This window comes from Saimiri boliviensis, chromosome 12, assembly GCF_048565385.1.
Source record: "Saimiri boliviensis isolate mSaiBol1 chromosome 12, mSaiBol1.pri, whole genome shotgun sequence".
NCBI classification, from domain to species: domain Eukaryota; kingdom Metazoa; phylum Chordata; class Mammalia; order Primates; family Cebidae; genus Saimiri; species Saimiri boliviensis.
The window spans coordinates 74553984-74568875 of NC_133460.1; the positions used below are offsets into that span (position 1 = coordinate 74553984).

General features: G+C 40.0%; 1 protein-coding gene across 1 annotated transcript in view; it reads right to left on the reverse strand.

Annotated features, from left to right (window-relative positions):
* Window positions 1–14892, reverse strand: part of PANK1 (pantothenate kinase 1) — a 67246-nt gene that overhangs the window by 20058 nt on the left and 32296 nt on the right. The window contains 1 exon segment of the mRNA XM_003922409.4: window positions 10768–11120. Within this exon segment, the coding sequence (XP_003922458.3) occupies window positions 10768–11120 (353 nt within the window).

Sequence of the window (14892 nt, forward strand, 5' to 3'; positions counted from 1 at the left end):
TGCCCAGCTAATTTTTTGTATTTTTAGTAGAGACGGGGTTTCACCATGTTGACCAGGATGGTCTCGATCTCTTGACCTCGTGATCCACCCGCCTCGGCCTCCCAAAGTGCTGGGATTACAGGCTTGAGCCACCGCGCCCGGTCCAATTATACATGTTTTAAAAAGCAAAATTACAGGTATAAAACTATCTGGAGACCTGAAAGACTATAGCAGGGCATAGCAGTGCAAACGCTATTTCCTCTGTCCTCCCTGATTCCACAGCCTTCCATTGCACTTACAGCACAGGTCACATTCTGGCTTGTTTTCTAGGTCTCTGGCTGCCCCTTAGTACTATGCTCAAAGGCCTGCACATAATAATTGCCTAATAAACATTTATTACGTGGAACAGGGAAAGTTATCTCCTGGATGACCCTAATTGAGAAGTAGTAATTTCATCAACCAGTCTTGGAATCATAGGTTAACCTGTTTAAAAATTAATCAGAGGTTCATCAACAATATTGACAGCCAATTCCAGAGCCAACATCACAAACACAAAGTCTGTCCTCCTGAACCTCCCGTAACTACTAGGGAAAAAGAAAAACCTGTCAAAGCAAATAATCCAAGCACGTACCACTTTGATCTGAAAAGAAACACCATCATTTCACCTTTTCCTTAAAAATCACTTTTTAATAAAGTGCTGGTAGCAAACAAACATCTCTTCTACACATTTCACTGAAGGACAGATATCTCCGAAGCTTAAGGTCATGCATCCCCACAAAGGAAAACAAAGATAGGCATCATTTTCACTGAGACCTACGGAGACCTCCCTCAAAAGTTTTTACCATCTGGGAAAAATGACAGGCTACCAAGTGCAGGCAGTGAGTCCTATTGCTACTTGGATTTTCAAACAGGCCATTTGAAATTTAGGACAAGTTGGAAATTAATTATCAAACTTTGCAGTCCACTAGTACAACTGAATTAACTTTGTGGAAAGCTTAAAACAGTATGTTGAGATTTCAGCTGGTGAGAAACACTCTTTCTCGGGGCTTAGTTTTCCTTACATCATGGGCCAGACTCAGATGCCTAAAGGAGACAGTGAGAAAACAAGGGAGCAAAGGCCTTGATTAGAGATAGTCACAGAATGACAAGGACTGTAGCAAACAAGTCAAACTGCACCTATTTAAAATTTACCTGCAGCCCACTATTGCCATGCGATGGTGGGCACCCAGTGTTACCAAGTCACCCTATTTTTCAAGAGCTAGAAATCCACCAGATTTTTATGTTAAATCTTCCAATTTTTAGTGCTGACAGCTACTTTAACATTAAAAATATATATATTGCATTCCTGATCTATCGTGGTATATACATATATATATGTGTATATATATACACACACACACACACACACACACATATCAATATATATCAGACCAACAAAACATGTCTCTGGGCTGAATCTAACTCCCTTACTACCAATTTTATCTACATATATAACCTAATGCTGATCCTATAATGATCACAAATCTGAACTATCAGATCTAGCAAACATGCAGATGAAGCTTCAGCTCATTTAAACATACTTTGTAACTAAGATATACTGGTAAATGTTTAACAATCAGCTCTCTGAAACTAAAAGCCCTAGTTTACAGCATTTACTAATTTCCATGGTATAATCTTCCCCAACCATGACCAATTTCAAGCCTGCAATGTGATGTCAATACACATAATTGGGAAGAGGTTCATACATGGACTCTTTTAAGCCAGTAGGTGCTGGCTCTAGTATCCCTCTGCTTATAACTCTCCTTAGCACTTTTGGAGAGTATGAGTTCTGCCAGTTTCTAAATCAGTAGGTTAAATTTAAGCCACTCCTCAAACTTGAAAACAACAAAACTAAGCTTGCTGTAAGACTCAAACTCTGTGTAAATAATGGAAGCTAATCAAAGACTGTACAGAGCTCATCTGTTGGACTTGAGGCAAGGAAGCTATTACTATTACCTATTTCGCAGATAAAATGCATCACTGTGGGTCAGTAGGTTAAGTTACCTACTTGTGTTCCCAAGACTAACAAGTAGGGGAAGAGGTAAAGCAGAGAAAATTTTCAAACTACAACTCTGAAAAATAGCTCTGTTATTTCTAGTACCAAAGTTACTCAAGCAAGTAGGGATACAGTGGGGTTCTCAAACTTTAAGTGCATCAGAATCATCTGGAAGGTTTATTAAAATGCAGGTTGCTGGGGCCCAATCCCAGAATTTCTCATTGCATTTCTAGCAAAATCCCAGGTGATGCTGATGCTGCTGGTCCTGGGACCACAGTTTGAGAACCACTGCTATCGAAGGAGAAGCATAGTATTTGGAGCTAGAGTTGGGAATGAGTCTATTTCCACAGCCTAGTACAGATGTCAATAAAGTCACATACTCTCCCTCCCTGTAGCAAATATGGCTGTTTTCAAGAATCAGATGAGATGGTTGTGGAAAGTGTTTTGGAAACTTTAAAGTACTATATACATGAGCTATATTTAGTATACCCATGAGAAAGAAAATAATGCAGATTTTCTTATCCAAGCTCAAATGTATTTAGAAACATCATTTCCAAACTGAAGACTAATTTTTAGAGGGCATTCAGTAATTCCCTATATGCTAATATTAGAAAAAAATATAGGCTGGGCATAGTAGCTCACACCTGTAATAGCAACACTTTGTGAGGCCAAGGCAGGAGGACTGCTTAAGCCCAAGTGTTCAGTACCAGCTTGGGCAACATAGTGAGACCCTGTCTCTACAAAAAGAAAAAAAGAAAAAAAAAAAATTTTTTTTTAATTAGCCAGGCATCATGGCACATGCCTGTGGTCCTAGCTACTCAGGAGGCTGAGGTGGGAGAGTCTCTTGAGCCTAAGAAGTCGAGGCTGCGGTAAGCCATGATTGCACCTCTGCCTCCAACCTGGAGTGAGACCCTGTCGGAAGGGAAGGGAAGGGGAAAGAAAAGAGGATAAAAAGACAAGAAAGAGATGGTTCTTAAACACATGCGTGCTCAGGATACAATTAAGAGGGCCTCCTATGAGCTATAGCTCAATCTTTCAAAAATAACTCAATAGCTAACTAAAGAAATTTGGTAAAAACTATCCCAAGAGGTTCCACATCTACACTGGGAGCATTCTATGGATCTACCCAGGATCAGCTACATCACTCACCTATAGTTGAGAAATGAGTCACCAAATGGTATTTAGGAAATAAGTAAAATATTTATCCGTATGATACTTTACACTTCCAAGGTGCTTTTGCTGACACTGGCTCCATAAATCAAATTGGAAGTGACAGAAAAGGTTATCTTACTAAACCAAGAACAATTTGCATATAAAATGGTTGACTCTGAATTACAAATTACACTCAGGGTTCTTTTCTTTTCACAAAGGAGACCTAACACAGAGATGAGAGAAATGAATTTCAAACTTCCCCTGTGACTGAGAAATATAACAAAACCTCAAAGATAGCTTTTTCCTCTCTCCATCAAATGATGAAAGGTACCATCTATGAATGGTCAAAAGTCTCAAACCAGAATGAAATTGAGAATGATAGTGTCTATCAAATCTTATTCTCCTGCAATATCACAAATCAGTCCTCAGATTAACAGGGACCAAGGTAACAAGTGTTCGTAAATGATGCTCTTAGGTTTAGATATTCCACAGATCCGCAGGTATCCTACCCGCTCCTCATGACTTTTCCACCATGATACACTTTTTAAGACTGGTCCCTTGGAGATTTCTGGCATAAGGAAAGCCAGTTCTTAAGTCCTCACATGTTGAAAAATGATGTGATGAAAGCAATTAGAAAATCTTTTCTGCTGCCCTAAATTTCATGTCAATCGAATAAGACTGTTGTTATATCCTACTTGTTCAAAGGGTAGGTAATTGTTTTTTACTTTTGAAGTAACTAAAAGAGTGACTTCTGACTTGTAATCAATGTTAGCTTTGGACTGGACAAAACTCACAAGTGTCTACATGCACACTTCCAGGATATTGCAGGTTGAGTTCCAGACGACCTCAGTAAAGTGAATGCTGCAATCAAGCAAGTCACGTGAGTCCTTTAGTTTCTTAGTACATATAAAAGTTGTTTATACTGCCAGGCGTGATGGCTCAGGCCTGTAATCCCAGCACTTTGGGAGGCTGAGGCAGGCAGATCACTTGAGGTCAGGAGTTCAATACAAGCCTGGCCAACATGGTGAGACCCCTGTTTCTATTAAAAACACAAAAATTAGCTGGGCGTGGTCACAGTGTGCCTGTAATGTCAGCTACTTGGGAGGTTGAGGTAGGAGAATCACTTGAACCCAGGAGGCAGATGCTACAATGAGTCAAGATCGTACCACTGCACTCCAGCCTGGGCAACAGAGTGAAACTCCATCTCAAAACAACAACAACGACAACAACAACGTTGTTTACACTATACTATAGTCTATCAAGTATGCAATAGCATTATGTCTAAAAAAACAAGGTACATGCCTGAATTTTAAAATATTGCTAAAAATGCTAATCATATGAGTCTTCAGATTAGTAATATTTTTGCTGGTGGAGGGTCTTGCCTCAATGTTAAGAGCTGTTGACTAATCAAAGAAGGGTTTGCTGAGGGTTGGGGTGATTGTGGAAAGTTCTTAAAATAAGAAAAAAATGAAGTTTGCTGCATTGGTTGACTCTTCTTTTCACAAAAGATATCTCCATAGCATGGGATTCTGTTTGATGGCATTTTACCCACTGTTGAACTTCTTTAAAAACTGAAGTCCATCCTCTCAAACCCTGCCATTGCTTTATCAAATAAGTTTATGTAATATTCTAAATCATGTGTTGTCATTTCAACAATGTTCACAGCATCTTCACCAGGAGGAGATTTCATCTCAAAAAACCATTTTTTTTGCTCATCTGTAAGAGGCAACTCTTCATTCATTCAAGTTTTATCATGAGATTGTAGCAATTCGGTCATATCTTCAGGCTCCACTTCTAATTCTAGTTCTCTTGCTAGTTCTGTCATATCTGACATCTTGAACTCTGTCCCTGAGGCTGAAATTCACTTCTTCCAAACTCCATGCTATTTTACTTCCCATCTTGAATCTCAAATGTTCTTAGTGGCATCTCGAATAATGAATCCTTTCCAGAGGTTTTTAATTGACTTTGCCCATATCCATCAAAGGAATCATTATCTATGGCAGCTATAGGCTATGAAAATTATTTCTTAAAAAAAAAAGTATTTCTTAAATAATAAAACTTGAATCTTGAAATTATTCCTTGATTTATGGGCTGCAGAATGGATTTTGTATTAATAGGCATGAAAACAATCTCCTTTTACATCTCCATTAGAATTCCTGGGTGACTGATGCATTGTCAATGAGCAGTAAAATTTTGAAAAGAATTTTTTTGCTGAGTAGTAGGTCTAAATAGTGGGCTTAAATATTCAGTAAACCATGCTACAGATGTACTATCACCCATACCTTATTGTTACATTCATAAAGCACAGGCAGAGTCCATTTAGCATAATTCTTAAGGGCCCTAGGATTTTCAGAATGGTCAATAAGCATTGGCTCCAACTTCAAGTCACCAGCTGCACTTAACAAGAGAGTTACCCTGGCCCTTTAAGCTTTGAAGCCAGACATTGACTTCTCTTCTCTGCTATGAAAGTCCTAGGTGGCCTCTTCTTCCAAAACAGTATGAGGCTGCTTCATCTACATTGGAAATCTGTTGTTTAATGCAGTCACCTTCATCAGTGATTTTAACTGTATTTCCTGACTGGCTTGCTGCAGCTTCTACATTGCACTTAGTATTTTACCTTGCACTTTTATGTTATGGACATAGTTTCTTTCCTTAAACCTCACAAACCAACAACCTCTGCTACCCTCCCACTTTTCATGTTTTTTAAGACAGGGTATCACTCTGTCACCCAGGCTGGAGTGCAGGGACACAATCATAGCTCACTGCAACCTCTGCCTCCTGGGCTCAAGCAATCCTCCTATCTCAGCCTCCTCAGTTGCTGGGATGACAGGGGTGCACCACCACATCTGGCTAATTTTTGTATAGAGATGGGGTTTCCCTATGTTGTCCAGGTTGGTCTCGAACTTCTGGGTTCAAGAGTTCCACCCACCTTAGCCTCCCAAAGTGATGGGATTACAGGCATGAGCCACAGGACCCCGTCTGCCTTTCAACTTTTCCTCTGCACCTTCCTCACCTCTCTCAGACTCTGAAGCATTGAAGAGTTGGGGCGTTGCTCTGAATCAGACTTTGGTTTAGGGGAATGTTATGGCTGGTTTAATCTTTAATCCAGATGACTAAAAGTCTGTATCAGCCGTAAATCTGTTTTTCTTTCCTATTATTTGTGTTCATTGGAGTAGCACTTTAAATTTCCTTCAAGAACTTTCCTTTGCATTCATAATTTGCCTATTTGGAACAAGAGGCCTAGGCTTCGGTCTGTCTCAGTTTTCAGCCTGCCTTTTCCACGAAGCGTAATGATTTCTAGCTTTTGATTTAAAGTGTGAGACACGGAACTCTTCCTTTCACTGGATATTTAGAGGCCAATTAGGGCAACAGTGGGACTATTAATTGGCTTAATTTCAATATTACCGTGTCTCAGGGAATTAGGGAGGGCTGAGGTAGGGAGACAGATAAGGGGACAACCAGTCAGTGGAGCAGTCAGAACACACATAACATTTATCAATTAAGTTTGCCATCTTGTATGGGCATAATGTGGTGCCCCAAAACAATTATAATAGTGGCATCACAGATCCCTGATCACACAGATCACCATAACAGATGCAATAATAATTTAAAAGTTTGAAATATAGCAAGAATTACCTAAATGTGGCATAGATGAATGTGAGTACATGCCATTGAAAAAATGGTGCCACTAGACTTGTTTGTGCAGGGTTGCCATAAACCTTCAATTTATTTTAAAAAATGCAGTATCTGTGAAATGCAAAAAATGAAGCATCATAAAGCAAAGGGCAATGCAACAAGGTATGCCTGTGTTGTAATGAATATGGGCAGAATGGATGACTTTTTAAAAATAAATTTTCTAATGTCAAAAATACCTTGTATTCTTGAGAATACGGTTGTTGAAGTTAGGATGTGTAGTTGTGAATAAAAAATTACTAGAACCAGTACATAAAATATTCTGCTTGGTTATTTAAAGTAAAATCTACAGAACATAGACATTGGGAAAAACACAAAATTCACTGAAAGCTACAGAGCCTTGGTGAACAGCCATACAGAGTTCCCCACCTTGAAAGCCACTTTTTAAAGAGTGGGAATTCCTCACTGGCTTATCAACATCTTAGTGTACGTGAAGTTAGGCTAAGATTTTCTTTTGTGTTCCACTTTGAAAAATCATTGATTTTGAAGGCTAATTTTTGCCATTCAAAAATTTGGTTTTGACAGTGATCCTAAAATGTTAGAAAAGAAAAGAAAGGAAATAAGGAGGGGAGAATGGTGGGAAGAAAAAAAGAAGGAAAGAAAAAGGAGAACAAAGTGCAGGTCTGTTCAATTGAGAGTATTCTACACAGGGTCTAATGATTGACTCATGGTTTATCGTTCTTTCTTATACAATTTAAATCACACAAATGGATTTTTCAAACTCTTATCTGGAAAGTTATGTTATACCAAAAACAGTGATTTTTATATAATAACAATAATAGGACTTTATAGATACAGAGATGCACTGCTGTATGATTTGTCAAACTGTTTAATATATATAGTAGTATATACTGATCCTTTACAATTAAGTTAGCATCTTTGATTTTCTAGTCTAGAAATGAGAACAGCTTAGATGATTAGGACACTAAGGGCCTTAGCACTCACTGCTCCATCTGCCTAACACATTCTTTCTTTGCATGATTTGCTCTTTCTTCTTCAGGTCTCTGCTCCAACTTTACCTAATCACACAAAGACCCTGCCAGCACTCCCTATCTTCCTTGTCCTGCTTTCCCACCTCCATTCAAAGCAATTATCACCATCTGACATATTCTATGTTCACTTCTTTTTTCTTCGAGACAGAGTCTCACTCTGTTGCCCAGGCTGGAGTGCAATGGCACGACCTTGGCTCACTGCAATCTCGGCCTCCCTGGTTCAAGTGATTCTCGTTCCTCAGCCTCCTGAGTAGCTTGGATTACAGGCATATGCCATCACACCTGGCTGATTTTTGTATTTTTAGTAAAGACAGGGTTACACCATGTTGGCTAGGCTAGTGTCAAATTTCTGGCCTCAAGCAATCCACCCGCCTCAGTCTCCCAAAGTGCTTGGATTATAAGCGTGAGTCACTGCACTCAGCTTTATATTCACTTTTTAATTTGATTATTGACTGTCTTCCTCCACTAGAATACAAGCCCATGGTAAGCAGGGGCTTTATTGTGTTCATCATTTTGTGCACATTGAAAGTGCACAAAAAAGTATTTGTTGAGTGACTGAATGAATGCTTAGGAAGGAGGATGATAATACCTATTCATCCTCATAAACTTTGGAAAGATTCAGGCACATCACTGACATAATGTCAAACGGGCTATAGGAGGAGATCTGTCTTTTTCAATTCTGTCTTCACTTTGGCTGAGATTCAGCCTGGATACAGAAGGCAGTCCATAGACTCTTCTTTCACAGATGGATGCCCAACCTGGTCAGGCTGTTTAGCAAATGCTACAGATTTGCTCCCTGCTCCAGTCTATTATTTAGGCTCCAACAGCTTGTCCACAGGAGGAGGGGCCTCTTTATCTTGGTAGTAATGAGATATGACTTTTCTCAGCTTAGAATCTTGAGAAATACACCTGCTCATGGCCAACACATATTGAGCAACTTTATCCCAGGGCATATATTACCCCAGGGGAGAGATGGAGGCATTGACAGAGGTTACATAAATCCTCTGGGTCACCTTGGTTCACTTCAGATAGGGTGTCCTTGAGGGACCTGAGGGGCTCAGAGCAATGAGAGTGGATCAGCATTTCCTTCTGAATCAGAATTGAGTCCAAGCCCCAGCTCTTACCTAGGTGGTACTGCTGGAAGCTTTTGATCTTCTCTGGCAGCTTTAGTTTCTTATCTATATAGCAGAAGAATCTATACTTTCTCATCTCCAGAGGTCACTGTCACTTCTGAAGTCCTAGAGACTTTCTTTCATCTCTCACCTCACTCTCATCTCTCTGCAAATGACAAAATGAGGCCCAGAGGAGGGACAGGTCTTGCCCAGTCCCCAGCTGATGAAATGTAGAAACAGGACTAGAATGAAGGTTCAATGCTTTTTCCATTATAAACTTCAACTTAGTTTTCAAACCCATGGATCTCGAACTTCTCATTTTCAAAACTCTTTGATCATCATCAACCCTTTTGGTGAGGTAAAGATTCCATGGGTCATTTAAGTAAGTGGCAAGTCAAACTCTACTGCTGGGTAGTAGGAGGGGACATAGAAGAAAAAAAACAAAACCTGAAGATAATTATTTTCACTTAGGATACTATTCTAGGACTCTGTTGCCAGCTCTTTTTTTTTTTTTTTTTTTTTTAAGACAGGGTTTCACCATGTTGGCCAGGCTGGTCTCAAACTCCTGACCTCAGGTGATCCACCCACCTCTGCCTCCCAAAGTGCTGGGATTACAGGCATGGTAAGCCACCATGCCTGTCCTGTTGCCAGCTCTTATAGAAACTTACTATAATCAGTGAGGTAAATGGGGCTACTTTTGATGGCACAAGAAAAATGTGCATTTATAGCTTTATTAAATACCATGAATGTGCACTGATTCATTAATGTATTCATTAATGACAGACTTTATATCAAGACTGGATTACATTAGTTCTGCACAAAATGCCGGTAAGTTGTATTACAGGCTTTGAGAATATGTATTTTATGACTTACTATATGTTCAACTTTGTAGTAAGACTAATCCTAAAATCTCCCAACCCTTCCTTCTTCTATGTTCAATCACTTTTGCTTATCTGGGTCCCTTTCCTTTCCAAGATATAGCCACATCTGTTGTTTCATTTTCTTCTCACTTTATTCTATTAAAAAAGACTACACAGTACAGAGATTATTGTATTGACTGTAGAAAATGAAGAAATTGGAATGCACAGATGTTAAGGGAATGCTAAATTAGGAGGAATGTTGGACCGCATGTTACTTATTCATATCTCCCATTTAGCTTCAGTTGTTAAATCTAAATGAGCCACGCACAGTTGGTATATACTCCCAGTCAGGGTACAGCATTATCCCTATTATTTAGAACTATACTCCCTAAAAGGTATTCATTAATGAAGGAATTTACTGATAAATAGTATTAAATATTTCATTTTTGTTGATGAGTAAAACTTCTGAATGGCATTCAAATGCTGAAAAAAGACACGAGAGCAAACGGGTAGATAGAAGTAATCATCTTTGGTAGGATTCATAGAAAGCCTTCCCATGGATCTCTGTATATGCATAAAATTGGTATCACGATTATACAGTGAGTCTGTGGACAATTCTTACTGAAATACTTCAGAAGGGATTTTAGCATCTTGTCTTTAGCATATTATACAGCAATAATTGTAACAGAAATGACGATGATGATAACTATATTGAGCACTTACGACGTGCCAGGTACACATTATCTCATTTAATCCAACATGTAACAACCCTATGAGGTAGGAGCTGGTTTTATTCTCATATAGGTGAGAAAACTAAGGCATAGAGAGGTGACATAAGCTTGTCCAAAGTCCCAAGGCTAGTTGTCTGGTTCTTAGGTATGAGTGGCCATGATGATGGACATGTGAGAGATTTTGCTGTTTTAACAAAGACAAAGCTGACCTACCATTCTGAAGTCCTTTTCGAACTTGAAAGCCCCGCCTCCCGTGGCACAGAGGGTGGTGTGAAGGCTAGAGAAGTTCTTCTCGCTGCCCATCTGAATGAACCTGTGCATGGCACAGCTGGGAAAGCGGATGAAGTGCAGGTTCCCTTTGCGTCCACACATGGTCAGGTTTTTCAGTTCCAGGTGGACATCTCGGATCCCGGTTTTCCCATAAGCAGTATTAGAAGTCAAATACTTCCGGATGCTCTTTAGGTTCTCCACTTCCTCTTGCTCCTCTTCGGCTGTAATATCCTTTGGTTCGAAGTAGACCAATTTAACCAGTGTTCCACCGATGTCCATGCCAAACCATGGGAATGCTAAAGGACAGAAAGAAAAGAGTGCTGCTGAGTGCTATGTGTGCACAGAAGTGTTCAGTTTTTGAATATTAAATAAGCAAATACAGTGGTGTCATATCTACCTGTGCATTTGACAGTTTATTTGAATTCAACTATATGTGCCTAAAAAGAGGCACAGACAGAGAAAATTTCACAACTGAAAAAGTGCCCATGGCTCTGCTCACACACCACTGCACTCCACTCAGAATTGAGTGTGATGAGAAATAGGATTCTGCAGTTCCCTAAACCAGTCTCAATTCCCACATGTTTCCTAGGGCCTGAGTATCTCATCAAGCTGAATATTATTCTAATATTTAAAGATAGATACGCATTTTTGCTTACATCCTGGCTCCCAATTGCTGTTTTATCAGAATCTTCACCAAAGAAACTGATCTGCTTCAGTCCTAAAGGAAAAACTTACCAAGCCTGGATGTACCAAGAGATGGGATGTTGGTCTGTAACCTAGGGTGCTTTTCAATGGCTCAATTTTTGCTTTATGAACTGACTTTATAAGATGCAATTCCACTGTTTTAATCTATATAATACATAGAAAGGGGAAAGAGAGAGAAAGTAGACTATGAGAGATGATGAGCAGATATGAAATCCTAAAAAGAATAACTCATGTTATATCTGATTTCTTTCTGCATTAAACAGAGACATCCTCTCTATCCCAAATAGCCTGCCCACAAATTCTCAACCTGGCTGCCTTTTAAAATCAGCTGGGAGGCTTTTAATACTCAACTTCTGGCTTCCTCTTGCACATATTCTGTTTAATTCAGGCATGGCATCCAGGCATGAATGTTTTTTTAAATTTCCCTAGTAGTTCCACTCCACAGGCTTGGGAACTACTAAACCAGAGGAACCAAGGCGAGGTCTGAACCACAAAGGCCTGCCTCTAGGTGAATGCATACTTAATGTGCTTCTGACGGTTATCTACACATGAAAATGAATTTCCAGTGTGAGGATTTTTATTGTTATAAAAGCTCTTTATTTATTATTATTATTATTTTTGAGACAGTCTCAGTCTGTCACCAGGCGGCAGACTGGAGTACAGTAGCCCGATCTCGTCTCACTGCAACCTCTGTCTCCTGAATTCAAGCAATTCTCCTGCCTCAGCCTCTCAAGTAGCTGGGACTACAGGTGCATGCCACCACGCCCAGCTAATTTTTGTATTTTAGTAGACATGGGGTTTTACTATATTGGCCAGGATGGTCTTGATATCTTGACCTTATAATCCACCCGCCTCCCTTGGCCTCCCAAAGTGCTGTGATTACAGGTGTGAGCCATTACACCCGGCCAAAAGCTCTTTATTGTTAAGAGCTGACATGAACAGAGGAGAGCTACCTAAACAGTCTGACATTATATAGAGACAGCCTGGATAGTTAATGCCATACTGTCAAATGCTCTGCGATGAACACAGAGCAAACCCAAATGGAAACCAAAGGTTAGAGTCTTCCTTTTTATTTCCCTCATAGAATCCATAGGGAAACCTGAAACTGTATATATTAAAATTGAGTTTAGGCCAGGCGTGGTGGCTCACATCTGTAATTGTAGCACTTTGGGAGGCCAAGGTGGGTGGATCACGAGGTCAAGAGATAGAGACTATCCTGGCCAACATGGTGAAATCCAGTCTCTACTAAAAATACCAAAAAAAAAAAAAAAAAAAGAAAAGAAAAAAAAATTAGCTGGGTGTGGTGGCTTGCACCTGTAGTCCCAGCTGCTCGGGAGGCTAAGGCAGGAGAATCACTTGAACCTGGGAGGCAGAGGATGCAGTGAGCGGAAACTGCGCCACTGCACTCCAGCCTGGAGACATAGCAAGTCTCCATCTGAAAACAAACAAACTAAACAAAAACAAACAAAAAAAAAACCTTTGAGTTTAAAGACTCAGGTGCAAAAATGGCTTCCTTCCAACTTTCTTTTATTTCAGCCATAGAAACATCCATATGAACTCTTGTCAAATTGCCACATTGCCAGAAACATCAGTGGCCCCTACAGAAGGTCTTTTTTTTCTAAGCACTCTTATTAGTACTTAGATTTCAATTCAGGAGGGCTAGGTAGGAGTGCCTAGCAGGAAACAGTTTCTGTAAACAAAATCTTCCCTCCTGTGCCTCATTATTGTTATTTTGGTTATGATCCGAGATAGCTGCTTCTCACTTGTTGAGCAGGAAACCTAGCATTATTTAAAAAAAAAAAAAAAAAAAAAAAAAATTTCAGTGCCCTTAAAAGATTAAGAGCAACAAATTTCACTGAAAAGACCAAGTTAACAAATGTCATGTTATCTTTGCAGAAGTTTACAAAGCACATTCTGCAACCAGTAGAGTTTGGGGAGTTGGCTTGTCCTAGCAGGAGATCAAAACCTGGAAGCTGGTCATCCCCATTTGCTGATTCAGCTAAGAGATGAAGTCTGTTGGTTCATTCTCCAAAACTCACTGTTAGCATGGGCCAGAGTGTAGGAGGCCAGCATTTTTTAATAGGTAAAGCCCCAGATTGGGATTCAGAACATCTGCTTCCTTGAAGCAACAGATAGTAAGTAGCTCACTGTTACTCCTTCCACCTCTTTGGATTTTAATTTCCTTATCTGTAAATGGAATTGATTGCATTAAAATGATCTCCAATTTCTTCCCTGCTATCAACTTTCCATGAATTTCTTAAGAAATACAAAAGAAGGTGTGGTGGCTCATACCTGTAATCCCAGCACTTTGGGAGGGTAAGGTGGACAAATCACAAGGTCAGGAGTTGGAGACCAGCCTGGGCAACATGGTGAAACCCTGTCTCTACTAAAATACAAAAAAATTTGCTGGGCATGGCAGTATGTGCCTGTAGTCCCAGCTACTTGGGAGGCTGAGGCAGGAGAATCACTTGAACCCAAGGCGGAGGTTGCAGTGAGCCAAGATCACGCCACTGCACTCCAGCTGGGGCAACAGAGTGAGACTCTGTCTTGAAAAAAAAAAAATACAAAAGAAAAATTGCAAGTACCCCCAGCCATAAAATCTGATCAGTCTTTTTCAGTGGAGTTTTAAACTCCCTGAAAATATACTATGGCACGTTAACAAGTGCCTCAGCTATGCAACCAGTGCTGCAGCTGCAATCATTCTCATCAGAGCAGGGAAGATGCCTACACTGGAGGATGGAGAAAGGGTATTTTGGAACATTGCTTGGAAGTATTTTGAGAACATCTATTAAAATTAAAAGTACACATGCATTTTTAACTCAGCAAAGCCCTCTCCTAGGCCATAAAAAAAGCACAAGTATTCAAGGATAGGCATAAGAATGTTCCCTGCAGTGCCCAAATTAAAAAACAAAAACAAAAGTAAGGCAAATGGGAAACAAGATGAGTGCCCTTTAACAGGGAAACTGTTCAATAAAATGTATGACTTCCAAACTGTAGCTTTTTAGACAGCTATTAAAAAGAGAGTGAGGCCAGGTGTGGTGGCTCACACCTGTAATCCTAGCACTTTTGGAAGCCAAAGCAAGCAGATCACTTGAGTACAGGAGTTCGAGACCTGCCTCGGCAACGTAATGAAACCCAATCTCTACCAAAATACAAAAATTAGCCAGCCAGGAGGGATGGAGGCAGCAAACCACCTTGCCATGTATGTACCTATGCAGCAATCCTGCATGATCTGCACATGTACCTCAGAACCAAAAGTGCAATTAAAAAAAATATTAGCCAGGCATGGTGGTGCATGCCTTTAGTCCCAGCTACCTGGGAGGCTGAGGTGGGAGGACTGAATGATCCGGGGAGACAGAGGTT